This window comes from Strigops habroptila, chromosome 7 (assembly GCF_004027225.2).
Source record: "Strigops habroptila isolate Jane chromosome 7, bStrHab1.2.pri, whole genome shotgun sequence".
Classification (NCBI taxonomy): Eukaryota; Metazoa; Chordata; class Aves; order Psittaciformes; family Psittacidae; genus Strigops; species Strigops habroptila.
Genome location: NC_044283.2, coordinates 10000982 through 10026459, shown reverse-complemented (window position 1 = coordinate 10026459; position 25478 = coordinate 10000982). Strand labels below are relative to the sequence as shown.

At 42.0% G+C, this 25478-nt stretch overlaps 1 protein-coding gene across 5 annotated transcripts in view; it reads right to left on the bottom strand.

Moving 5' to 3' along the window:
• RGS12 (regulator of G protein signaling 12) overlaps positions 1–16204 on the bottom strand; it is a 93355-nt gene extending 77151 nt beyond the window's left edge. For 2 of the 5 annotated variants that reach the window (XM_030491646.1, XM_030491649.1), the window contains exons 1-2: positions 16012–16204; positions 4426–6366 (exon numbers count right to left, since the gene is read on the bottom strand). In XM_030491646.1, coding sequence (XP_030347506.1) covers positions 4426–6282 — 1857 coding nt within the window. In that variant the 5' untranslated portion in view covers positions 6283–6366; positions 16012–16204. The remainder of the gene's footprint in view (positions 1–4425; positions 6367–16011) is intronic. The other 3 variants (XM_030491650.1, XM_030491651.1, XM_030491647.1) reach the window with 2 other exon arrangements.
• Between the last annotated feature and the right edge of the window lie 9274 nt (positions 16205–25478).

The following is a 25478-nucleotide window of genomic DNA, read 5'->3' as shown; positions in this document are numbered from 1 at the left end:
TAATAGATATATTAATTTGAAGTAATCCTAGTACTTAAATACTGTTTATTAAGATCAGCTTGTAAAACCTCTTGTGATCTTAAATGTCACACTTGCCTCCACAATATTAAAAGAGACTTTCTTTCAAAAAGAAAAAAAGAATGGTGAGAGGTCAATGCCTACGATTCTGTCCTCATGAAGAGAAAACTCAAAGACTAAACTGACTGTTACAAAGCTTTCTAGTGGAAAAAGGAGTATTTTCTCAGTAAAACTTAATTTAAAACAGTAATGGGTAGACACATTTTTGGCCAGGCGCTAGCCCCAAAACAGAGAGCGAGAGCTGAACAAAATCAAATGTATTATACTAATTTAGTCTAGAGGGAAAGGAATGCTTCCCTGTTCAACAATTTCTCAAGTCTCTTGCCAATCCTAACATCCCCTGACGTTTTCATATTGCTTATGGTGCTTTTCTTCTGCGTAACCCAAAATCATGCAAAAGGGTGAGTAGGTAAGTGTCTGGAACTTAGTGGAATGCTGAAGAAGGTGGAAGTAATAGTGTAACAGCAAAGTTAGTACAGTACCAAAGGCATAACAAACAAAAAAGCAGGAATTATTCCATTCCCACCAAAACCACAACCAGACTCTTCATCTGCTAGTCTCCTAGACCTTATGAGACCACACACCCCTACCCAGTATCAGTCTCACAGCAGTTCACCTTTCTGAGTCATTCTGAGTCTGAAAGCCACCTTACTTTCCAATACTTGTTTTAGTCTGAGGCCTATAGAAGCCAAGGAGATCCCCCAGACAGTCTCATAAGATGTTTCAGTGGAAAACTGTTCATAGAAAACTTTTAAGAAATCCAGGAAATGTGGAGTTCAGCACAGGAAATCATTTTAGAGGTACATAGGGCCAGAGATACCGCCCAGTAAATCTCAGTCAGAAGAGAGGTAATAGAACCAAAATTTCCCTGATGTAGTTCTCCTCTTCCCATATACAACAACAACGTTAAAAGCAAAGATTAAATAAATAAATAAATAAAATACAGCAATTGTGAAAGCATGAGTTCAGTAATTTAGGGATAAATTTCTTAGATTTTAAAGGAAAACAAAAAACCTCATGCTATCCAGTAACATTTAATCAAATTAGGCATTTTTAATCTTTTTTCAACTATTCACACACTGAAGTTTAAAATGCAGCAGTGTAAAGAATATTAATATTTAAAAAGTGGTTTTGCCAATTATTACAAAATAAACCACAATTCTAATTTGTGAGATGAACACATCGTCATTAAAGAGACTAAACACTAAAAGGGAAACAAAGCTCAGAAAACATGTTTAGCTCCTTGTAACCTGAAGTCTGGAACACTATACTTATTCTTATCCACAAGAAACACTTCTAAGGTCCAGTTCTGAAAGTGACATTTTAAATAGCTATGTTCACTCACGCTCTCTCACATCTGCTCTTGCATTCTGTACAGTTCACAAACGTTTTATCAGTGCAGCTACAAAATCAGGAAAGAGTTTATGTCCCTCTTACTCCCCACTAGCACTGTACAGTACAGCATATTTTCCTGAATTACATGCTGTGATCATCACTGTTTAGCTGCACAGCAGTTCTGCTAGATCCAAATTGCATCCAGGAACTCATGCTCTTTCCCCAGGGTGTAATGAAAGCTCCAAGGAAGACAATACATAATATGGATGTGCAGAGTCCATCACAAAAAAAAAAAAATGTAGCTTTGGTAACCTTTCCTCCCTCTAGTGGCTTCTCCACATTCCCACTTGTAGGATATATTACCCTTCAGTACTAATGTAAAAGACAAAAAAAACCTACCTTAATTAAAAAGCAATTTGAGGACTGCTATGCCAAATGAAGCATTAGGCTCAGCCGCTAGGTTGTAAAAATATGAATGTAATCCCATATGACCACTTTATATACTTTATTCCACGACTGGAATGTGTCTGAGCATACTGTGTAAAATCAGTCCTTACCACTTAAAAAGGTCACAGGAAGCTGAGGATGTATAGTTTTATAGAACATAGCATCTAATCCATCTGAATAATGTTTTGCAATAGACAATCTTACCTCTTCATGCAAAGCAAAAAGAAAGTCTGGATTTCTGAATATCATTCTCTAATGAAAGCGAATTAGTGCTCTAATATGGAAAAGCATAGATTCTCTCTATTTCTGCAGTACCTAAAGAAGTACAGAGGTACATACATCAATAATAACATCCCCTGACCATTTTCATTAAAGATTTAAGATGAGAACATAGTACTACTTCATCTGTGTGAATTACTCTGAATAATGCTAAGTGCTTGCAACTGATGCTTGAAAATTGTTTCAAGATTTTCATGAGCTTTTCTCATCAGTTTCAACAGCCTTCAATAATACTGAAAAACCAAATTAAAATGCAAAAGAGGTTCCTGTAGCCTTAATGAGAAGATGAAATGCTAAAGTCATGTAGGAACATTTTAAATGTGTCTCGCAAACAAATTTGTTATTAATCAAAAAACATAATGCCTATTAGTAAATAGACTTAAAAGGGAAGATTAACTGAGATATTTAGCATTGGAACATATATTCTGGCATTCTGAGCGATACAATAGGTAAAATGTTGTTATTGTTTACCAAGATATAGGACATCTTTAAGTGTACAATTTTCTATGGGATTTTCATTAGTATGTTCTTGACTTCCATGAAATAAATGTCTCAAACATTTCAGAAACTACTTTTGTAATTCTAAATCTCTGGGGAAAATAAAAGAATTCAATCCATATTACTATCATGGACAACACTGCAGACACAAACTTGTTGCAGATCCTGAAGGAATTTCAACAGCGTTCCGTGCAGCTGGTTCAGTTCCCAAAGAACACCTGGGAGCAACATCCATAATGCATTTGCACCAGGTGGCTTTTTCCTTGGTCCATCAGCAAAGAGATCATGAAGCATGTATTCATCAGGGTAACAGACAGAATTGATTGTTAGGTGTTTTGCATGGGCTATGTCTACAGATTAAGAGTTTCTGCTTGGATTACTTCTATTTGGTTTTTGAAGTGTTAATCAACTTGTATTTAAGATCACTTGAAATATAATACATTATTGTGGGTCTGGAAGACATTGCTGCCTGTAGCAGTCACTTCATCTTAAAAATACACTAGTGTATTTCAGCACAAAAAGCGTACAAAAGAATGTATGTGAGAACTGTTGGCTTTGCAGGGCAAAAAAAGCAATAAAAAAAAATTTCTCCCTCCACACCAAAACCAAAATGTTCTAAAGTTCTGCATTCTAGTACCCAAAAAGTCAATGCCTGAGTGTCACAGCAATGCAAAGATTTTATTACAGTATGAAACAACTAATGAATCTCTGCTGTCATCCACCTGAGCAGCAGTTCGATATTTTTAATCAGGTGAAAAAACATTTCAAAACCAGATATGGATGGCATGATGGACACTTCAATCAATCATATAAGCAATACTTCGACATGGAAGGACAATGCTTCTTGAAGACTAATTTGGAGTATAAGGTTCTGTCTCTCCCTGGAGTCAGCACACATTTCAGATACAACACTGCTACTATCTCTTTCAGGGTAGGACCAGTGACCTTCACTTCACTAGAATCCCAGTATCAACAACAGACTCCCATGAGATTAGTTCTGTCAGCAGCAAACCATGTATGTGACAAAGGGAACGGTACATCATTATGTTGGATACTCCTCCCATACTTTATTTTTTATATATCTTCTCTATTTGGTTTATAGAAGCCTAATAGTAGACAAAACAAGTAGATGAAGCAGTAATTTGGAATAAAATTTTAATTACAGCTTACTGGCAGAATGTTAGATTTGCAGCCTAATACTGGACACTATAATCACCACTAACGACTATCCTTTGATAGAGAGGCATTGAGAGGTTTGCTGGAGTTAATTTTTATTATAAAATTGTCTTATTCAGTTAAAGTGTATAACATGAGTTTTTGACTAATGATTAGAGTAGATCTCTATAAAAATAGGTATCACTAAAATAATAACATTTGCGAACCAGCCTTCTATAAAAAAGGAACCAGGCTGAAGATCCAGACTGTTTCCATTCTTTTGCTGCTGGAGGTCAGAAGGAACTGAAGTTACTAGAATGTCATGTCTCCTTTTATTGCAATGCCACTGCAACATTTGGAAACAATGAAGAGACAAGACGAAATGTGAGAAAGCTCTAACAGACAACACTTCCAGCAGAAGTACAATTCCAGAGCTGCACTCAATTAAACAGGAATACACAAAGCCTCCACAAAGGAAAGAGAACCGTATTACTTTCTTCATCTGAAACTTTGTAAATGACATAATATATGTTTCAATTTTAGTATGCAAATATCATGGTGTAAAAGTATCATAGGCTGTTGGGTTTGGGGTTTGTTTGCTTTTCGGAATCAGTATCAACATATTCTTCTTACCTTTTTATCTTCTTTAGACTTCCGAATGCTGTGCGGAGGGCCAAATTTGTTCTGTATGCAAAACATCTTCTTAGACCATTCATTTTTATGAGATTTTAACTGTGGCTGACCAAAGCTGCCATCGACTCTGTATCTGTCAGCTGGAATCTTACTCATTGGTGGGGGAAGAGTTCCACAGTTAACACTCGACCAGCCATCCGTAGAATCAGTGTATGACTCCTGGTCACTTGCATTCCCATGCTGCCATTCCTGTAAAACGTGCACAGGCAACCACCTTTGATTGCCCATGCCAGCAGCGTTTTTCTTTGATGGGGGTACTGAATTTCGGGAGGAAACCAGTGGAACTTCAATACGAGCAGAAGGACTTAAGTGTTTGCTTACATTTTGGGACTTATCATTCTGAATTACTTCTAAAGGAATGTTTCCTTCTTGTTCATGACAGAAGCCATTCCAATGGGAAGCAGGCTGATTTTGTCCCCTTCCTACTGGATTTTCCCATATGCTGTTAGGAATGTGCTTACTCGGATTGCTTCCTAAATCAACCACCAGAACTCTGTTATTCTTTTCTTCTTGGTTAAAATTTCCAATTCCACTATCACTGTTGCTGCTTGTGCTATTATTCTGATGAGCATCTGCATCACCATCAAGAAAAGCCCTCGCACGCATTCCCTCAATCAATTCTCCCATATCCCTGTACAGGACAGAAATAAACTGAAGAACAGGTAAAGATGATGTTGGAAACTCCAGACAGCCATTTGTGTCTGGATCTGCTGTACATTCCAGTCCAAAACGTCTTGCTATGCCCTGGTGAATTTTATGATGAAATAATTCAGGATCCACCATAAAAACATGACAAGATGTCCTCAGCACCCCTTCATCTTCCTGAGCCAAGCTTGCATCATCATTTGTCTGCATCGTAACTAGTCCAAAGAACCTTCTATCATCCGGGCAAACAGCACTGAATGCTAGTTTCTCTGCAGGGTATTCTGCCAGTATACCTGATTTGTCACTGCAGAGCTGAATACAGTCATGCATTATCTTCATCATCACCAGTGAATGGATTTTTTGTTCTGCCCGCAGACGTCTCATGCATCCACGAATAGCCTGCAAACTCTCATTTTCCAAATTCAAGGTTGTTGAAGGAAGTTCAATTGAGCCTAGGTAACCTACAATCATGGCAACATTTAAAATGCTTGCATCTAATCCAAAATCTTCTGCGCTCTCCAGTCCAATTCTAAAAACTGAATCATCATTCAGGGCTTTGGATATTTCTTCCTTTGACAGTAGGTTTGGATTGCTTACACTTTCATTGCCAGCATCAAATTTGATAGCAGCAGAAGCCGAAAACGATCTTTGCTTTGGTCCAGAATTATCCGAGTTACCAGCACAAAGAGTAGGATTCTCAAAGATCATGTTGAAAATGCCACCAGACTGCATTTCTTCAACAACTTTCTCTGCTCTATTTATACCCAGAGCTTTAGAGTCAGGTTTGGGTTTCAGCCACCCCTTCCCATCATAAAAACCAACTTCTTCATCACTTGAACATGAATCTATGTGACTAATCCCTTCAGCAATAACCATGTGCAGGACTCCAGAACATTTTCCTATAAGTTTCACTACATCTTCATGAGAGGCTTTTTTAACATTGATTTCATTAACTGCAAATATCTGATCTCCTGCTTTAAGTCCAACATAATCTGCAGGGCTTCCTTTCATAACACAACTAAGAACACAAGGAGCTTGTCCAGAAAGGGTAAACCCATAACCTGCTCTTCCTCTAGCAACTTCCACACTTCTTATCCGAGGAGGAGCATGCATGTTGAGTCGACGTTTGACCGTTTCCCCTGGTCTATACATTTTGGTTGTTTTTCCAAATAAAGGAAAACCTTCAATTAGTCCAATTTTTTGTCATGTTGCAAGACCCCTTCATCTGATGGAGCTCTAAAGGAAAAAAAAAAAAAAAAAAAGAAATAAAGACATTTTAATTCTCAATCATATTTCAGGTTTTTTAGCACCCAGTTTCCCTTTACTGTTCAGAAATATTGCTAGTCAACTATACAAAAAACTATTTGCTAGAGAATTAACACAACACTCAAAACAATTTGAAAAGAACACGTACCACAGTCTTAATTTTATTGATGGGAAAGCAATAGCAAACGCAAATAAAGTGTCTGTCCAAAATGACAAAGTAACTGAATGGCAAAGCATCAAAAACAGAATCCAAGTCTTCTGATGTACAGCCAGTGTTTTTATATTACAGCATGTTACACCTTCCTCAACTCCACCACGTTACCTTCTATTCAGTTAACTTCTGGCTTACAGCACCATTGAAATACCACCACATTTTACAGCACAGCTCATCTAGAGCCCAATTGTACCTACTCAACTGTAGCCCACCCTCCTTTATACTCAAAGTACAGAAACAGGTACCAAATGTAAACATGTAAAACAGGTTAGAGAAATTACCCGTAGAGTTGCCTGTATGTCTCCACTGACCAACTATAAAGGCAGCTTAAAATAAGTATCTCAAACTTCAACTTTGGCACATATGTTTCAGTTACATATGCAATGACAAATGGGCATTCAGTCATGTATTTGACCAAAGGGATCCAAAATCGTATTTACTCTTAAACCAAGCAATTAATCTACTCAAAAATAATTTGTCAGAAAGCAAACACTGTAGAAAATGCATTTCAGTCATTCCAACATCCATGTGTTTTAGTTTAGCTTAAAATAAAAATAAATAAAATAAAAGAGGAAAAAAGAGGGAACTTCACCGCCAGTATTAATCTAGTCATGAATTTACAATTAAGATAAAACAGCCTTATATGAACAGCAAGAAATAGTAGATTTCATGACATTTTGTTTTTGATTCTGAATCTGGATGTCTTGTTCTAATTATACTCAGGTAAATTCCATTGTTTTAGAGAGGTTTCCTACACTAAGCAAGTTAAAATGCATAAAAATGTTTTAACACAAGGAAAAGAAATGATAACTTGTTCAACTTTTGAAACTATTCCCTTGTGGCATGATATGAACTCTTACTTCCACAGGTCTGGAGGAAGACTGACTGAAATAACCGAGGACTACAGCTACATAAAACCGCAATAAACTCTGTCTGAGCAAGTGAGAACTAATCTGAAAGTAATTACTGCTCTGAGCTGGTCCGCTGGCTTACTTATAACTCTGTCCCATTGTAACATACTTAAAGTGTACAAGGTACTTGAAAGCAAGTATCTGGTGTATATGGGCAAAACACGGGCAACATTTTAGATAAACAGATACACATACAAATATACACACACACAGAGACACATTGTTTATTGTATGTAAAGTGTTAAATTAGTGGCATCCAACACAGTACTTGCATGGAAGAAAAATGACCAAGAAATCTTTCTGACATTCGTCTCAGCTATAGAAATAACAAAAAAACCCCACGCTCAAAATGTGCTGCAATCCACAGCACACTGCTTTCACAGTATTTCTGCCTAGGACAGAACAAACAGAAGTTCCACACAAGAAAAACACCCAAAATACAATTTAAGATTGTCTTAACTACTTTACGATGTACGAACTGTTTGATTACCAAATATCTTGAAGGGTCATAGTAGTAGGGGACTCTACTTTGAAAGGCACAGAGGCGCTCATCTGCCGGCCTGATCCAGTCTCAAGGGAGGTGTGTTGCCTGCCGGGGGCTCGGATCAGGGATGTTGCTGAGAGGCTGCCTGCTCTAGTAAGTCCTGCTGACTATTACCCCCTTCTAGTCATCCATGTGGGTGCTAGAGATATAGACAGCAGTTGCCTGGAGGACATTAAGAAGGACTACAGAGCCCTGGGAGAGGTGGTTAGGGGCTCTGGAGCTCAGATAGTTTTTTCATTGATTCTCCAGGGCAAAGGGGAGGACCTTAAAAAAGCTAGGCGTGTCTGGCAGGTTAATAAATGGTTAGAAAGCTGGTGCCATAGTCAGGGGTTTGGCTATTTAGAACATGGGGCTCCATTTGGGAGGCCAGATCTACTGGAGGCTGGTGGAGCTGGTCTGACAAAGAAGGGGAAGAGCTGTTTTAGTAGGAGGCTTGCCAGGCTGGTCAGGAAAGCTTTAAACTAGATGTGTTGGGGGAGGGGAGCATTGATCCATCCCAACATTCCTGGTCAGTTGCCAGCACCTGTAATAAGTGCTTGGAGAGATGTAGAGATGTTCCAGCTGCCCCAGCCATTGACTCGGCTTCATTTGGAGCTCGGCTAAGGTGCCTCTATACAAACGCCCGTAGTATGGGGAACAAGCAAGAGGAATTAGAGATGTGTGCAAGGTTACGGGAATATGATGTCATTGGTATCACAGAAACATGGTGGGATGGCTCCTATGACTGGAATGTCGGAATGGAAGGTTACAGGCTGTTTAGAAAAGACAGGCCAGGCAGACGGGGAGGGGGCGTTGCTATCTATGTCAGTGATAGGCTAGAGAGTATGGAACTCTGTCTGGGGATGGGTGATGAGGTAACAGAGTGTTTGTGGGTCAGGATCAAAGGGAAAACAGCAACGGGGGACATTACGGTGGGGATCTGTTACAGGCCGCCTGATCAAGAGGACTCTGTGGATGAAGCGCTCTACAGACAGATAGGAGCAGCCTCACGCTCGCAGGCCCTGGTCCTCATGGGGGACTTCAACCATCCTGACATCTGTTGGAGGGACGGTACGGCCCGGCACAAGCAATCCAGGAGGTTCCTTAATTGTGTGGAAGACAACTTCCTCTTTCAAGCAGTAGAGGAGCCGACGAGGAGAGGTGCCATGCTGGACCTTGTGCTCACCAACAGGGAGGGACTGGTTGGAAATGTAACGCTCCAGGGCAGCCTTGGCTCTAGTGATCATGAGATGGTTGAGTTTGAGATCCTCAGGACGGTGAGAAGAGCGTGCAGCAAGCTCACTGCCCTGGACTTCAAGAAAGCAGACTTTGGCCTCTTCAGGAACCTCCTTAGTAAGGTTTCATGGGATACAGTCCTAGAGGGCAGGGGGGCCCAAGACTGCTGGTCGGTATTCAAGGATCACCTGCTATGTGCTCAAGAGTGTTGCATCCCGACTAGAAGAAAGTGCAGCAGGAGGGCCAGGAGACCTCCATGGATGGACAAGGAGCTGCTGAGGAAACTTAGAGGGAAAAAAGAAGCTTATAGAAGGTGGAAGCAAGGACAGGCGGCCTGGGAAGAATACAGGAGCATTGCCCGAGAAGCTAGGGACCAGGTTAGGAAAGCTAAGGCCCAGCTAGAATTAAGTTTGGCAAGGGATGTAAAAGATAACAGGAAAGGATTCTATAGATACGTAGCAAATAAAAGACAGGCTAGGGACAATGTAGGCCCTCTCCAGAAGCTATCAGGAGAACTGGCTACCATGGATTTGGAGAAGGCTGAGGTTCTTAATGACTTCTTTGCCTCAGTCTTCACCAGCAAATGCTCTGACCACACAACCCAAGTCTTGGAAAGCAAATGCAGGGACTGTGAGAACGAAGACCTTAGGCCCACTGTAGGAGAGGATCAGGTTCGAGACCATCTTAAGAACCTGAACGTGCACAAGTCCATGGGACCTGATGAAATCCATCCACGGGTCCTGAAGGAGCTGGCGAACGAAGTTGCTAAGCCACTGTCCATCATATTCGAAAAATCCTGGCAGTCAGGTGAAGTTCCCAATGACTGGAAGAAGGGTAATATAACCCCCATTTTCAAGAAGGGGAAGGTGGAAGACCCGGGGAACTACAGACCAGTCAGTCTCACCTCTGTGCCTGGCAAAATCTTGGAACAGTTTCTCCTGGAAAACATGCTAAGGCACATGAAAAACAATGAGGTGGTTGGTGACAGCCAACATGGCTTCACTAAGGGGAAATCCTGCCTGACCAATTTGGTGGCCTTCTATGATGGAGCCACGGAACTGATGGACAGCGGCAGAGCAGTTGATGTCATCTACCTGGACTTGTGCAAAGCATTCGACACTGTCCCACATGACATCCTTGTCTCTAAATTGGAGAGACATCAATTTGATAGATGGACCACTCGGTGGATAAAAAACTGGCTCGATGGCCACACGCAAAGAGTTGTGGTAAATGGCTCAATGTCCCCTTGGAAACCTGTAACGAGTGGTGTCCCTCAGGGATCGGTGTTGGGACCGGTCCTGTTCAACATCTTTGTCGGTGACATGGACAGTGGGATTGAGTGCGCCCTCAGCAAGTTTGCCGATGACACCAAGCTGTGTGGTTCGGTTGATACGCTGGAGGGAAGGGATGCCATCCAGAGGGACCTTGACACGCTTGTGAGGTGGGCCGATGGCAACCTTATGAAGTTTAACCAAGCCAAGTGTAAGGTCCTACACCTGGGTCGGGGCAACCCCAGGCACTGCTACAGGCTGGGCAGAGAAGAGATTCAGAGCAGCCCTGCAGAAAAGGACTGTGGGGGTGTTGGTTGACGAAAAGCTTAACATGAGCCGGCAGTGTGCACTTGCAGCCCAGAAAGCCAACCGTATCCTGGGCTGCATCAAAAGAAGCGTGACCAGCAGGTCGAAGGAGGTGATCCTGCCCCTCTACTCTGCTCTTGTGAGACCCCACTTGGAGTACTGCGTACAGTTCTGGTGTCCTCAACATAAAAAGGACATGGAGCTGTTGGAGCGAGTCCAGAGGAGGGCCACGAGGATGATAAGAGGGCTGGAGCACCTCCCGTATGAAGACAGGCTGAGAAAGTTGGGGCTGTTCAGCCTGGAGAAGAGAAGGCTGCGTGGTGACCTCATAGCAGCCTTCCAGTATCTGAAGGGGGTCTACAAGGATGCTGGGGAGGGACTCTTCCTTAGGGACTGTAATGGTAGGACAAGGGGTAATGGGTTCAAACTTAAACAGGGGAAGTTTAGATTAGATATAAGGAAGAAGTTCTTTACAGTGAGGGTGGTGAAGCACTGGAATGGGTTGCCCAGGGAGGTTGTGGATGCTCCATCCCTGGCGGTGTTCAAGGCCAGGTTGGACAGAGCCTTGAGCCACATGGTTTAGGGCAAGGTGTCCCTGCCCATGGCAGGGGGGTTGGAACTAGATGATCTTAAGGTCCTTTCCAACCCTTACGATTCTATGATTCTATGATTCTATGATTCCAATATCTTGAATATTCTGCTAAATACTCAATTACAGGATGCAATTCCCTTAGGAACCTTCCAAATCCTAAACAGGACAGTCTTCAAGATACTGGAAGATATCCACTCGGCTTTACTTTGGGGTTTTAATTTGTATTTTTGCTGAACAAAGGGACATCAGGTTTTTATGTCTCCATGGTGCAGCTGTGACTGTTCAACATAGCACGGTTTTTGCAAATTGTTTTAATACAGCAATTATCCAGCTTCAATAACAACAGTTCCCCTATAATTTGAGGAAAAAAACCTTAGCTTTAAGAAGCAACGAAACTTCACACTTAACCTTTGAATGGAAATCATAACACAAGAAATGCTTTGCAAACATTTAACCAAACTCACATGTTGCTGTATAAGACCCCTGCCAACTCGCATCCAGTCTCATGCCTTAAACATAGATTGACCTTTCCCTGATGAGGCTCAACTTGTGAACCAATGGATCACTGTGCATTCAGCTATCTCAAATTAGGTATGGTGCTTTCTGAGAACAATAATTTCAAACATTTCAAGATACAGTTCTCCAGCCAAAAAAAAAACAAAAACAAATGCCCAACAATAAATGAAAGTCTTCTATCTATGAGCATAAATATATACATGGTTTAGTTTGCCTTACAGTGAACGTTTCTGTTCCTGATTGTCTGGAGAATAGCCCAATGTGTCCTTTGGGTACCCTCCAAAACTGTGCTGCCAACCTCGTCAACATAAAGACCTGCAGTATCTGGCACCTGAAAGTGTGCTACTAACTTGCAAGACAAAAGGAAACAATTACGAGTATTAAATTATAAATAATCTGATTTTTAAAAACATAATAAAAAGCAGTCATTAAAAAAATAACATTAAATATTCTAATTTTGAAGTGGCTCATAAGAATGTATTTTTCCAGCTGCCTTTCTAATCTATAACAAAAATAACCTAAATGTGACTACAAAAAACCACAATGAAAATGTAGTTAGACTACTCTTGGGAAGAACCAAACCCCAGCACTGTCTTACCTCATGATTCCATATTTGCTACGAGAGGGTTCCTTTCAACTCTATCCATAAGTCAATTTATCTATTTGCCTTCCTAATCTATGTCCCTTACACATTAAGCATTATTCCACATGATAACCACTGATAAGGGAACGTCATATCAAAACCTGACCGTTACAAAACCAAAACAGCAGCTGCTAATACATTACTTTTCTCAAACGTGAGTTCTACAGATGTGAAGACTTCCAGATATATTAATGTATTTGTGTGATTTTGTGAGTGCTAAGTTAGGAAGTAATTCAACATTAAAAGTTTTTTTGCTATTAACATGTATTTACACTAAGAATTAAGGAAGAAAAAAATGTGTTTTATCACTGGAAAAGCCATTTCTTCCCTCTCTCACTTGCAGAATATTCTTGTGCAATTTTTGTGCCAACTACGCCCATGACAAATAACAGCTCACTAGAATTATCTAGGAAACTTTGAGACAAAGGATAAGAGCAGCTCCTCTGCAAGAACCCTCAGCATTCAAATATATCTTACCGCAATAGCAGCACATCAGGCAAATGGAAGAATTATGAAAAGAGCATTTCTCATAACCAGAGAGGTTCCAACAGAGATTAGTTGAGTGACAAACTGTTAAAAAAATATCAAATTATCTAATCGCCTAGGTTTTCTTTTAATTGCTTTGAAGATTTGAAACATGGAGCTAAAGAGATATGGCTAAAAAATGGCACAAACCTCCAGTTTCAAAGTAACACATGACTGAATATCCTCTTCCTGTAATAAATTACAAAACGTGTAGTGCATTCAGTGAAACAAAGACATCATTTAGTTGCACTGATATAAAGCTTTGTAGGTGTCTGTATGTTTATTAATCCATGATATTGTTAGCAAACTATATAACCTGCAATAACTGTCATGAGTAACCAAAGGCAAAATTGAGCTGTTGATTACCAGTTCAAAATACTGACTCTTACTGACCCTACCAATAATATACTATTGTAATTGCTCCTAATAATCATAGCACTGAATTTTATTGATTTGATAGCATAACTACATTCAGTCACACACAGTAAGTCAGAGAAAAGGTTACACCACAATACTACACATGGCCAAGCTTACTTTGACTTTTGCTAATAGCAGCTTTGACTGCTATTGCTAAGTACGATAAAGTTAATCCTAAAGAAAAAAGTGTGTACAATACCAGAACACGTTAGTGAATATTAGTCAGGAGGATATGTGCATTTAATAGGAGAAAACAGGCCTATAAAGGCAGAATAATTTGTAATACATAGTAACTCAATCTTAAGCAAATAACACAGTTTTGTGACATTTCAATATATTTATTACAGACACTGAAAATATGGAAATCCTACTATCATTTGAAGAACACCACAAATATAAAATACTATGATTTCAGAAAGTTCATCAAAATTTGAATCAATGCAGCTTAGTAATATCACACAGAACAAATACAGTTTAATACTACAAAGTATTTCACAAGTTATTTCAGACAGAAGCACTAACATCTACAAATTAAGATTTGGTCAAATATGTGAAATAACACAATTTGCCCCTATACATCAGCTTTGTCACAAAACTGCAAAACAAAGATTTCGGTTTCCTGCCAGCATTCATTCTGGTCTAACATTTCAATTGTTTTGTATAAAACACCAAAAATACCAGTTACATTTGAACTGTACATTATCCCACAAACACTGCATTTCTTTATGCTGTATTTCTACATATCCATACTAGCTTTTCATGTCATTTTCAAACCCTCTACTCCATAGAAAATAACACTTATTTGCTTACTTTCAAGGGAGAGAGGTGGTTTGTTTCCTGCTTCTGCTCTTGTTAACTCATAGCAACAAAACTAACAGACACAGGAGGAGGCATGCTCCTGTGTTAGACTCTAATCTTAACAGTTACAGAGGTCAGTGAGGGAGCATGCGAAGTTAAAGTACACGTTAGTGACCACCAGTTCATTTTGAAAAGCCTTTGGAAACGAGGTGATACTCAGCACTACAGGATCCACATTAATGTGCTTCACTTTGGTTTTCAATAGTGAGACTGTAAGAGGATAAAGCATGCAAAGTGGAAGCACACAGAGACTGTTCCCTCATCCCTCACATACACCTTAAAGTATTGCAGCATGGGTGCCACTCATTAAGGGCTGACTTTTGCAAATGATGCCACTACAAAGCTCAAATGAAGCTATAAAATTTGAATTCCACTCACTATTCAAATGTGGTACATGTTTATAGACAAGTTACACGAGAAATATAACAGCACAACCCATTGAAGTCAGCTACCAGTTGTTTGAGAACTTGGGCGGGACAGTATTTTACTAAAAAACCTTATCAGCATTTCCCAATTGGCAAAACATACCATTATGTTTCCTGTATAAGCAGCAACTGCTTTGCCAGAAAACAATTAGGTGTACCTAGTGCGATCATTCAAAAACTACTGACTTTAATTAGTCACAGCAGGCTAAAGAGACTCTTCTCACACTGAAGCACTTGTACAAAGTGTAAAGAACACAAACAGGACTTTCTCTGTTTTGTCTGACAAGACTAAGCATCTGAAGACAAAGTTTTCTAAAGCAGTTGTATAAACCCGTGTGTTTACAATTCAGATTAAACTTTTTGGGTGTGTTTAAAGCGGTGAAAAGGTTTTTTGGTAGTTTGGCGTGTTTTTCCCCTTCTTCTCTTGCAAACACGTTCCAAAACGGCGAGAAGGGGCAGCATATCAGGCTGAAGCAGCGACACGCGAGGTCTGCTCAGGGATAAAAGCGCTCGGGAATAGGCTGGGGATAGTCCGCACTCCACGGCGCTTACAGCCAGGAGAGGGGCACCCAGTGCAGCCGCTCTCCGCGTTACGCTGCGGGCTCCGGCGACACCGGCGCAGCCGCGTCCCGGGGAGGGCTCGCACCTGGCGGCGGCAGCGGCGGGAGCACCGGGGGCGCTGGACGCGGCAGGCCGCGGAGCGGGGCGAGAGGAGCGGGGTCAGCGCCGCCGCTGCCCGCCCCGAGCAACGGTCCGCGGGGTTACACATTAACCACCCGGCGGGGGACAGCCGCTTCCCGGGAGGGTGGAGCTGCGGGGAGGGGACAAGCGGCACCTGAGCCCGCAGGGACGGTTTGAAAACTCCAGCGGTAAAAGGACGGAGGGCGAGGAGTGCCCGAGACAACCCCCCCCATGCTGCGCCCTCCGCTCCCCGCCCCGCTGGTGCCCGCCGGGGGTCGCGGGCAGCGCCGCAGCCGAGGGGCGCGCAGAGGGGGCGGCGCGGGCGCTGCCCTCCCCCCGCTCCGTCCGCCGCGCTCCGCTCCCCTCCCCCCGGCTCCCCCTCATCGGCTGCCCCGCTCCTCCCGCCACACCCCGAGCGGGGTCCCGGGCCAGGCGCTCGGCGGCGAGGGGCTATGGAGAGCCGGCTGGCGGGCGCTCCCCGCCTCGGACCCACTCACCTCCGTGCCCCAGGACTCCGGCCACTCCGCTGAGGCACCAGCTCCCCTGGTCACCGAGGAGACGGGCGCCGGGCTCCGCCGCGGAGCGCTCCGGCCACTGGCTGCACGGAGCTGTCAGTCACCGCGCTCGCCCGGCAGGGGTGGCGGTCGGGTTCCCGGACAGAGAAAGGGGAGAGACAATACCCAGCGCTAAAGAACTACAACTCCCGGCGTGCCCTGCGAGCGCCGCACTCGCTCCGGCTGTGGGGAGCGGACCGCGCGGGGCATGCCGGGACTCGTAGTTCCTCCGTCTACCCCGAGCCGCCTCGCCGGGGCGCGGTGGGCAGCGGGCGCCCCGCCTCCGGGCCTGGAGCGGGGTGGGGGGGCAGTGCGCAGGCGCGTGTTGCCGGCGCCCTTTCGAACGGGGCTGAGGCGGTGTGAGGAGTGGCCCCGCGGCCGAAACCGGGACGAGGGGAGGGGGTAAATGGTCAATGTCATTCGTCAGCGATAACTTGCTCTGTCCTCTCGGAGCCGGGAGAACAAAGTGGAGCCAGCGCCCGCCTAAACAGCACAGAGACGTTAGGGGAGAGACCGGTTAGAATAACCCGCAGCTGTGAAGCGGCGCTGAGGAGAAGGGGCAGGTTGGTCAGGGAGGACAGGCCGGGAGGCGTTCAGAGGTGCACCGAACAGGTATGCCGTGCCTTTGAAGGCCAGGAAGAAAGTGAGACAGAGCTCACAAGGTAAACGTGGGACAGAGCAGGGTGGCACTAGGTTCAACCATCCCATGAGGGTGAAGGGGGTAGGTGAGGCATTTCATAGTAATTAAGTATCCAAAGGGCAAGAGTATGTGTAAAGAGGAAGTTTTACCACCTACGTAGAGACGGGCACAAGCAACAAGTTCTCAAAATACACTGGGAACAGCCCTATTTCAAAAGGGCAATACTAGAAAACCTTATTTTAAATAGGAGAAATAAATAGAAAGAAGGGGAGATAGTCACATAAAGTGAACATCAGTTAAGAGATGCCTGAGGAATATAGTGTCCAGAAAAAGGGAAGAATTATCAAACCTATTTGGTTTTCCTACAGAACCTGAAAAGATTTTGTGGTCCTTGCTGAAGGTTGTGATCTTCAATTGTTAACAAGGACTTGCAGAAATCCTTTTTAAGTGGGGGATTTCTTCATTTCAGTGTCTACCTCTATGCACTGGAAACCTGAAATAGAACTGAACCTACCAGTCACTAGGTAAAGGAGAATGCTTCCCTTTTCTGTCTGGTTTGGCTTTGGGTTTGTTTTGGTTTGGGGTTTTTTTCAGTCTCCAGAGCAAGATATCTATCTTACAACTTACTGTTGCTGTTATACCTGTAAGGTAACTTTTAAACTGCAAAACTGTGGCTCCATGGTTTAAGTTCAGTAATTAGTCTAATTTTTATCCAGTCAAGGCAATTGTTTCTTAGTATGTCCTCCCCCTTTCTGAAATGCTTACAGTATACTGGAGTCTTCAGGTGAAACAAAAGCACAGGCCAAGAGAAAAAGCTCTTTGGAGAAATAGAGGGTCCTGCTCCTTTACTCTGACCTCTGCCTTCTTATTCTGCTGTGTTTTTTCTTTGTCAGTCTATCACAAGGAGATTTCTACCAACACAAAACACTTCAGATCATTTTAGATCCCAGTTTTGTTATCTCTCTCACCAGGTTTTATAGGAAAAGCTTCAGAAGGGGAAAATAACCAAATAAAAAAAGCACTATCTCTTCTTCTCTTCCTCACAGAAGACATCTTGGCAGATCAGTGTAAAATTACAAGGTGATAGACCTCCTAACTTCTGCAGTCATACTGGGCCCCATAAAAGTAATGGTTTTAAGCCTCACATGGTTGATTCTTTCAAGCGTGGCACAGTAATTGAAGAAATACGCTAGAGATCTGAATTTGCCCAAAGAAGCAACACTTCTTTATCCCTTTGACTGAGAGGATGTTGCAGGGACAAGAATTTCATTTCACAGACAGGAGGTGGTGGTTTGGGTTGTCATTCTTTAACAGTCCAGTTACTTCTACGTGAGGCTGCCAAGGCTGGCTGGTTTTTGCCACTGTTTCTGTTGCCCATGCTATCCCACTGTATCTAGCATTGGCGTGCACTACCTCCTTGCCTACAGGAGGTAAGATTGGTCAACCGGGTATTTCAAACATCCTGACCTTGTGAACACCTGTAACAGAAGAAAATCTCCTTGAAAGTGACAAGCGGTTAAGTGCAATTGTAACTGTTCCACAGAGGTATCTGCAGGAGTCCTTATGGAGTTAACAGAAATTATGCCTTATTTTGTTTCCATGCTACGAAGCGGCATCAGCATCTCCTAACTATAAAATAGTTACTCCGTGGCAGTATCAGATTACCTCTTCCACAGATACTGAAGCTGTTCTATTTGTGATAGCCAACAGAGTTGATTGGACTTTTGTAATAGCACAGGAGTACGTAATTAGTCTGTCTTCACAGGCAGCTTTTCTGTAGTAGAGCAGAATTTCCTCCATGAGTATTGATCAGCAAGGAAGAAGTGAGCACTGAAGACTGATGTGGAAAGAGGTGTGCTCACACTGCCCATTTCCAGTCAGAAATATACCCATCTGATCATGAATGAATTTAGTGCTTAAGTGTTTTTGGAAATGGTGATTAAGACTTTATGTTACACTCTTGAATGAGGTGATTAATGGTACCTCAAAAATCCACACAATGTCTCAGCTGTAACTTTTCTAACTGTTTTCATCTCTGTTGGAGACAATAAAGGAAGAAAGGGTGTGAAACGAAGTGATAAGGATTTATGGCTTTTGGGCTGTAACAGCTTTGGCTTATAAGCCTAAGGAGCTTAACTTTGGGTGTACAGACATCTCAATCACACCAAGGGTGGCTGGCACAAAACAGCTTGTCGGATTTGATCTGGAGGGGTTTACAATGCATCCTGTAATGAAGTGTGATTATTGCAGTCACAAACACCAGATGAGAAGTCAGAAAATAAACTTGGTCCAAGTATTTGTTGTATAAAAAAAATTGGAAATATTATTGCTCCTTGACCTCCATTTTTCTTCCCTTACCTGTGATTACATATGGTTAAAGTCGGTGTCATGTTAAACCTCCAATGTTATGAGCAACCCTAATATATGTAAGCAAAACATGTACTCCATCACGCAAAGTCCATGGTTTTAATCACCACTGTTTAATTACCTTGGTTAAAGGAATGAAACTGTTGGTTGCTCCTAAAAGGTTTTATTTCAGACAAACAGAAATATCCTAATGTAAATGTCAGTTTTCTTATTTAATGTTATCAATGTGTTCAAAATAATAAAATTGTATAGAATAGTCAGCATTAAATGCTTCTTCAATATACAAGCTTTATTCCAGTTTTCCTAGCTTAATTTTGTTCTGAACATCAGGGAAGATGGTATATCGTCTACATTATCATTAGCTTGTGTTGGCCAGCTAATACATGGTTGGGAGCAGAATCCTCATTAAAGAAGTTATTTCTTAAATTCCAAAACCTCATCCTCCTTCAGTTAACTGTCAGAATCCAATCTAAGGGATCCGCGAAGATCACGTTTTCCACACTGAGGACTGCAGATGAGAGCTAGCCATCAATATCTACCTTGGGTTACTAGTTATTCTGATCTTTAGAAATACCTTTTCCTTTATTTTAAACATAGTCTTCTCCCTAGTAGGAGACACTTGTGGCAGTGCGAAAAGGAAGAAAATATTCTCATATAAATGCATTTTGTTTTGGAGGATGGTGTCTCCCACCCTAGCATACTGATGTAAAGAAAACTTTACAAGGAGCTGTGAAGCAGTAGAACAGGGGTACTGATCTTGTTAAATCTGGACTGTCCAATAGAGGACATATCCTCTTAAATCCTGCTTAGACTTAGAAGGATCAATCTATATACCTTGTGCATCTACTTGGCTTTGTAATTGTGTCCTTACCTATTATGTTGTTTAATTAAACATTAAAATATAATTAAATAGGGGGGGTTTGTGTTGAAAGATTCTTGTGTGCGCTTACTTTTAAATATACTCTTCACTTTTGTGAATGGTACCATTTGCAAAAGTGAAGGTTTACAAGGTAAACAGTCTGGAGCATCTTTCTCAGTGTGAATGCAGGCACAGCTACGCCATGGTCCTGACTGTGCCTTTGCATAGCACTGCGATATAAATAAAATTATTTCATATCTTTAGAAAAGTTATCTTCCTGCAATATAATATGTTATATTTCCCAAATTCACTAACATAAATCAAATTAAGCATTTTGGTTTATACAAAACCGGGAAATACTATTGCTCCTTGACCTCCATTTTTCTTCCCTTACCTATGATTTCATATGGTTAAAGTTGGTTTCATGTTAAACCTCCAATGCTGATGAGCAACCCTAATGTCTGTAACCAAAACTTCTACTCCAAGTGCTGAAGCATACCTAGTTACTTCTGCCAAGAACTGGAGACCCAAGAATTAGGTTTGGCCGTAATGGTGTCAGTGCAAACACAGAAACCTCTACCTCACCATTTCTTGTGGGCAAATAGCGTAAGTCCTAAATTCCTCAGTTTCTGAGGAATACCTTGCTAAGCCAGAATAATGTTATACTTTTAATTTCACATTGTGTCGCAGACACCTTCTAATATTGTTAAAGCACATACACTAAAAATTGAAGAAAAAAAAAAAGCCTAGTGTATTTCTGGGGCTTTTATTTGCTCTGAAGGAAGATCTGAGACATTACTGAAGGGTTTGTTGGTTTTGTGTTTTGGTTTTCTTTTTCTATAAGCCTTGGAGCTTTAACCTTATAGTTCAAAATTACCTAATTAACCTGCCATGGCCTTGCTGCTCCATTAAGCTGTGTCTTCTGTCGCATTGCACCCATTTAAGCAGAGTGTCTTCAGTCCCACTGGGCTTAAAAATGTGTATTGTTTAGCAGCTGCATGTACATGTACTAAAGAAGCTCTGTATATATTTGGTGCTGTAAGGAAAAGGGATATCTCAGGCAGGTGTTCCTTGTGGCTCTAAGGAAATGCCAAAAAAGTCAGTATCATCATACTCAGCAATAGCTTGTCACAGAGCGAGCAAGCTCTATCCTTGCATCTAAACAGCAAGCGGAATTAGAATCATGAGTGACATCTCCCAGTGATCTGCATCTCCCAGTGCTCTGCTCCCATCTCCCCTTTTTTCCTCTTTCAAGCCACTTTCAGTGTGACTCTGACATTCACACACACCATACAAGGGTGACATATCAGGACTCTGCTGGCTAAGTTTATTGCTAAACACATTTCCTAAGTGATGAGGCACAAATGTCAGTATGAAAGTGCAGCTCATATCCCTAAACCTTAGGAAAAACAGGCTAAGTAAGAGCTCTCCAAGTTCACATATGATTCCATGAAAATAAACTGAGTGGAAATGAGAGCCTGAGGCACTGAAGAGGTGACATGAGCAACAGAGAAAGTGACTTTGCATATTCATTTTAACATAACTCCCCTGGTAAAAGACCCTGGCTCCAGGAAAAACTCTGCAGCATTAAAAGGAGGTGGAGGGATCCTCTACTCCCAGTAGTTAACCTTGGAATCAGAGAATACATTTTACCTCTCTCCACTTGGGATGTGACAAGTCAAATCCAAGCATTGTCCCATTTTCATCCAAGCTTTTTATCTCCAAACTTTGAAGAAAACAGGTCCTTTTGGACCAAGTTCAGTCTGTCTTTAGGGTCCCTGCTAGAGAGGCACTGCATTGCTTGTAGTAACCTCTTTTCCTGAAGTTCAGATGAAAAGGCATGACAGGGCTGCAGTAATGCTTGGGTCCACCTTGGAAGAGGCATTTTTGGTGCTAACAGCTTCCATGCCTAATAAAGCAGAATTATAGGATTCTGCCCTGGATCTCAAATCTGATTTGACTCAGGCTGACTTCATCTTCCTCCACCTCATAATTGGATTCTGAATGGCTTTTAAGATTAGAAGATACCTGCTCATTCTGGTCAAAAATCATCATGATTATTAGTATAAAAACTGTTCTTCAATACAAACAAGATGTAGATTTAAACCCTAGTGGACAGGTTTATTTTTGTGAAAGGTTTAACAGTGGTGCATTTCATCTTCATCTAGTGAAGTTCCAAGTTAAGCTAACTGAAAAAGAAGAATATGAGATCTTATTCATATACGTTCAAAGAAAATACAGTGTTATAGCTAACACCACCCAAGTTCATGTGAGCAAGGTTTTATGCATCCATAAAGGAGACTGCATTTGATCTAATTATATTGAATTAAAGATAAATTACAGTTAAACCTGTAGGGGGAAGGATGAGGATTGTGAAGAGTTTTTTAAAGTAGTTTTAATTAATTTTCTAAATATATTTACTTTGCAGTTCATAGAAAATTGATAGTCCTATAGCTTCCCTCAGCGAAACAAGACTTCCTCAAGCTGTGATAAGTACTTCTCAACATTTAAGTATGTAGGACATTTTATACCTTTAGTAGTTTGCACCAATTCATTTTTTTTCTTGCAATGCATAGCAATCCAGAACTTACCCATAAGATAACAACTTACAGTCAGGAAGTTAGACTTGCACTGAAAATGTTACCAACACATTTACAAATCCAAATTCAGATACGTATGGTTTAACATCTTAAACATTTTAGGAGTTATTTGCCAAATCCTTAGAACCTGATAGAAGACACACAGTTTAAGAAAGCAGAATTATAAAAAGATTCATTTTCAGATGACTGAAGGCAGCTACTTTGAAAGACACTTTTAGATGAGGTGCTTTCTTTAAAGAAATATTCTTTTTGTACTGACAAGAGATTTGGAATACAAGCAACACCCTTCACTACATTGCAAATATTTTACAGACATGGTTCTGATGGGTGACTTCAACTACCCAGGCATTTGTTGGAAGAACAACACAGCAGCTTACATATCACCCATCAAGCTCCTGGAATGTGTAGACGACTGCTTCCTCATACAAATATTAGATGTGCCAACCAGGAATGAGGCACTGCTGGACCTGCTTCTCACAAACCAAGAAAACCTGCTTTGTAATATCTCAGTTAGTGATAGCCTTGGCTGCAGTGATTGCAACATCGTGGAGTTTCCTGCTAAGCATGCTGAAGGCTAGTACTAAGACAAAGGTTTTAGATTTTAGAAGAGCAAACTTCAGTTTGTGGTTTGGGGGGATTCTATGGGAAGCTTCCATGGAGGGTAAAGGAGCTAGCAAGCACTTGCAGTTTTTCAAGAACACTCTCCTGGAAGTACAAAAGCAGTTCATCCCCTTTGAAGGTGTGGGAAGTAGGCAGGGCAAGAGACCCCCATGGCGTAAGTGCGAGCTTCTGAGTCTGCTCAAAACCAAGAGAAGTGTCCCAGAGATGGAAAAGTGGACAAATACCTGTTGAGAACTATAAAGACATTGCCAGGGTGTGCAGAGATTCAGTTAGAAAAGCAAAAGCTCAGCTCAAATTGGAATTGGCCAGAGATGTCAAAAACTACAAGAAAGAATTCTTCATATGTAGACAACAAGCAGAAATAAAAATAAAGCATTGGCCCACTGTTAAACACAGAGGTGAATTAGTCCCCACAATGCTGAAAAGGCAGAGGTTCTCAGCAGTTTCTTCACCTCTTGTTTTTACCAGCACTGTTGAGCTCCAGGCCTTGGGAACAAAAATCCAGGTTGATACAAATACAGACCCACCGTCAGTGAAGGAATAGTTGGTATATGAACTATTACAGGAGCTTGGCTCCTATAAATTGATAGGCCTTGAAGTTTTCCACCTGAAGGTGTTAAGAGAGCTGGCTGACGTTGTTGCAAGGTGCTCTCTATGATCTTTGAGTCTAGAAGACTAGAAGAAGGCTTATGTCACCCCCATCTACAAGAAGGACTAAAATGAGGATCCAGGAAATTGAGGTCTATCAGTCTTATCTTAGTCTCTGGGAAGGTTACGGAAGTAATCCTCCTGGGGGCTATCACAAATCAAATAAAGCATGTGATTAGGAAAAGCCAGCATGGATTCTCCAGGGGCAAATCGTGCTTGACAAACTTGATTGACAAAGTAACCTGCTTGGTTGATGTAGGGTGAGCAGTGGACGTTTTCTACTTGGATACAGTTTCCCACAGCCTGCTCCCAGAGAAACTGATCTGTCATGGTCTTGACAAGTGGTCTGTGCAGCGGGTGGAGAACCGGCTGACCAGCTGCACCTAGAAGGTCGTGGTAAATGGCTCCTTTTCCAGCTGGCAACCTGTCACAAGTGGGGTCCACCAGAGATTGACACTGGGCCCAACGCTGTTCAATATCTTTGTAAGTGATCTGGGTGATGGGATCAAGTGTACCATGGTAATTTGCTGATGATACCAAACTGAGTGGGGAAGTGGACACTTAGGAAGGGAGAGCCACCCTGCGGGATGACCTGGAAAGACTGAAAGAGTGGTCTAACAAGAACCTTATGGTGTTCAACAAGGACGAGAGTAAGGTCTTGCACCTGGGAAAACATAATTCAGGAGTGCAGCACAGGCTGGGATCTACCTGGCTCGGGAGCAGCTCTGTGGAAAGGGACCTGGGGGTCCTGGTGGACAACAGGCTCAATACGAGTGAACAGTGGGCAGCTACAGCAAAGAAAGCCAACAGGATGCTGGGTTGCAGCAACAAGGGCATCACCAACAGAGATAAAGATGTCACTGTCCCAGTCTACTTAGCATTTGTCAGGCCACACCTGGAATGCTGTATTCATTTTTGGTAGCCACTATACAAAATTGATGTGGACAGCTGGAGAGGGTCCAGGCCCCAGGGAAGAGCCACAGAGATGATCAAAGGACTGGGAAGCCTGCCACATGAGGAAAGGCTGAGAGAACTGGGTTTGTTTGGCCTTGAGGAAGGAAGGCTCAGGGGAGATCTTATCACAATGTTCCAGTATGTAAAGGGTGGTTACAAACAAGATGGAGACTTCCTTTTTGCAAGGAATCACAGAGAAAAGATGAGGGGTAATGGGCACAAGTTGCTCCTGGGGAGATTCCAGTTGGACATGAGAGGAAAATTTTTCACAATGAGAACAATCAGCCATTGGAATAATCTCCCCAGGGAAGTGGTGGATTCCCCAATGTTGGACACTTCTAAGATTCAGCTGGACAGGGTGCTGGGCCACCTTGCCTAGACTGTGCTTTTGCCAAGAAAGGTTGGACCAGAGGATCCTTGAGGTCCCTTCCAACCTGGTGTTCTATGATTCTATGACATAACTTTCAACCAGGATCAAACTGAGGTCTTATCTGTAGTAATTAGTCAACTTTAGATAACTGCACATCTTTTACTGCAGATGACTGGTCTGTTTTTCAAAGAACATACTTGAAATTATTCATCCTTATTAGAAATGCATTTCAATAAAACACCTTAAAATAACATATAGGAGAATGAAAAATTTCCATCAAGAAAAAATTATGCATAGGAACAAAATTCCCCCCCCTCCCCAAATGGCAAAGTAAGTTAAATATTTCTGTTA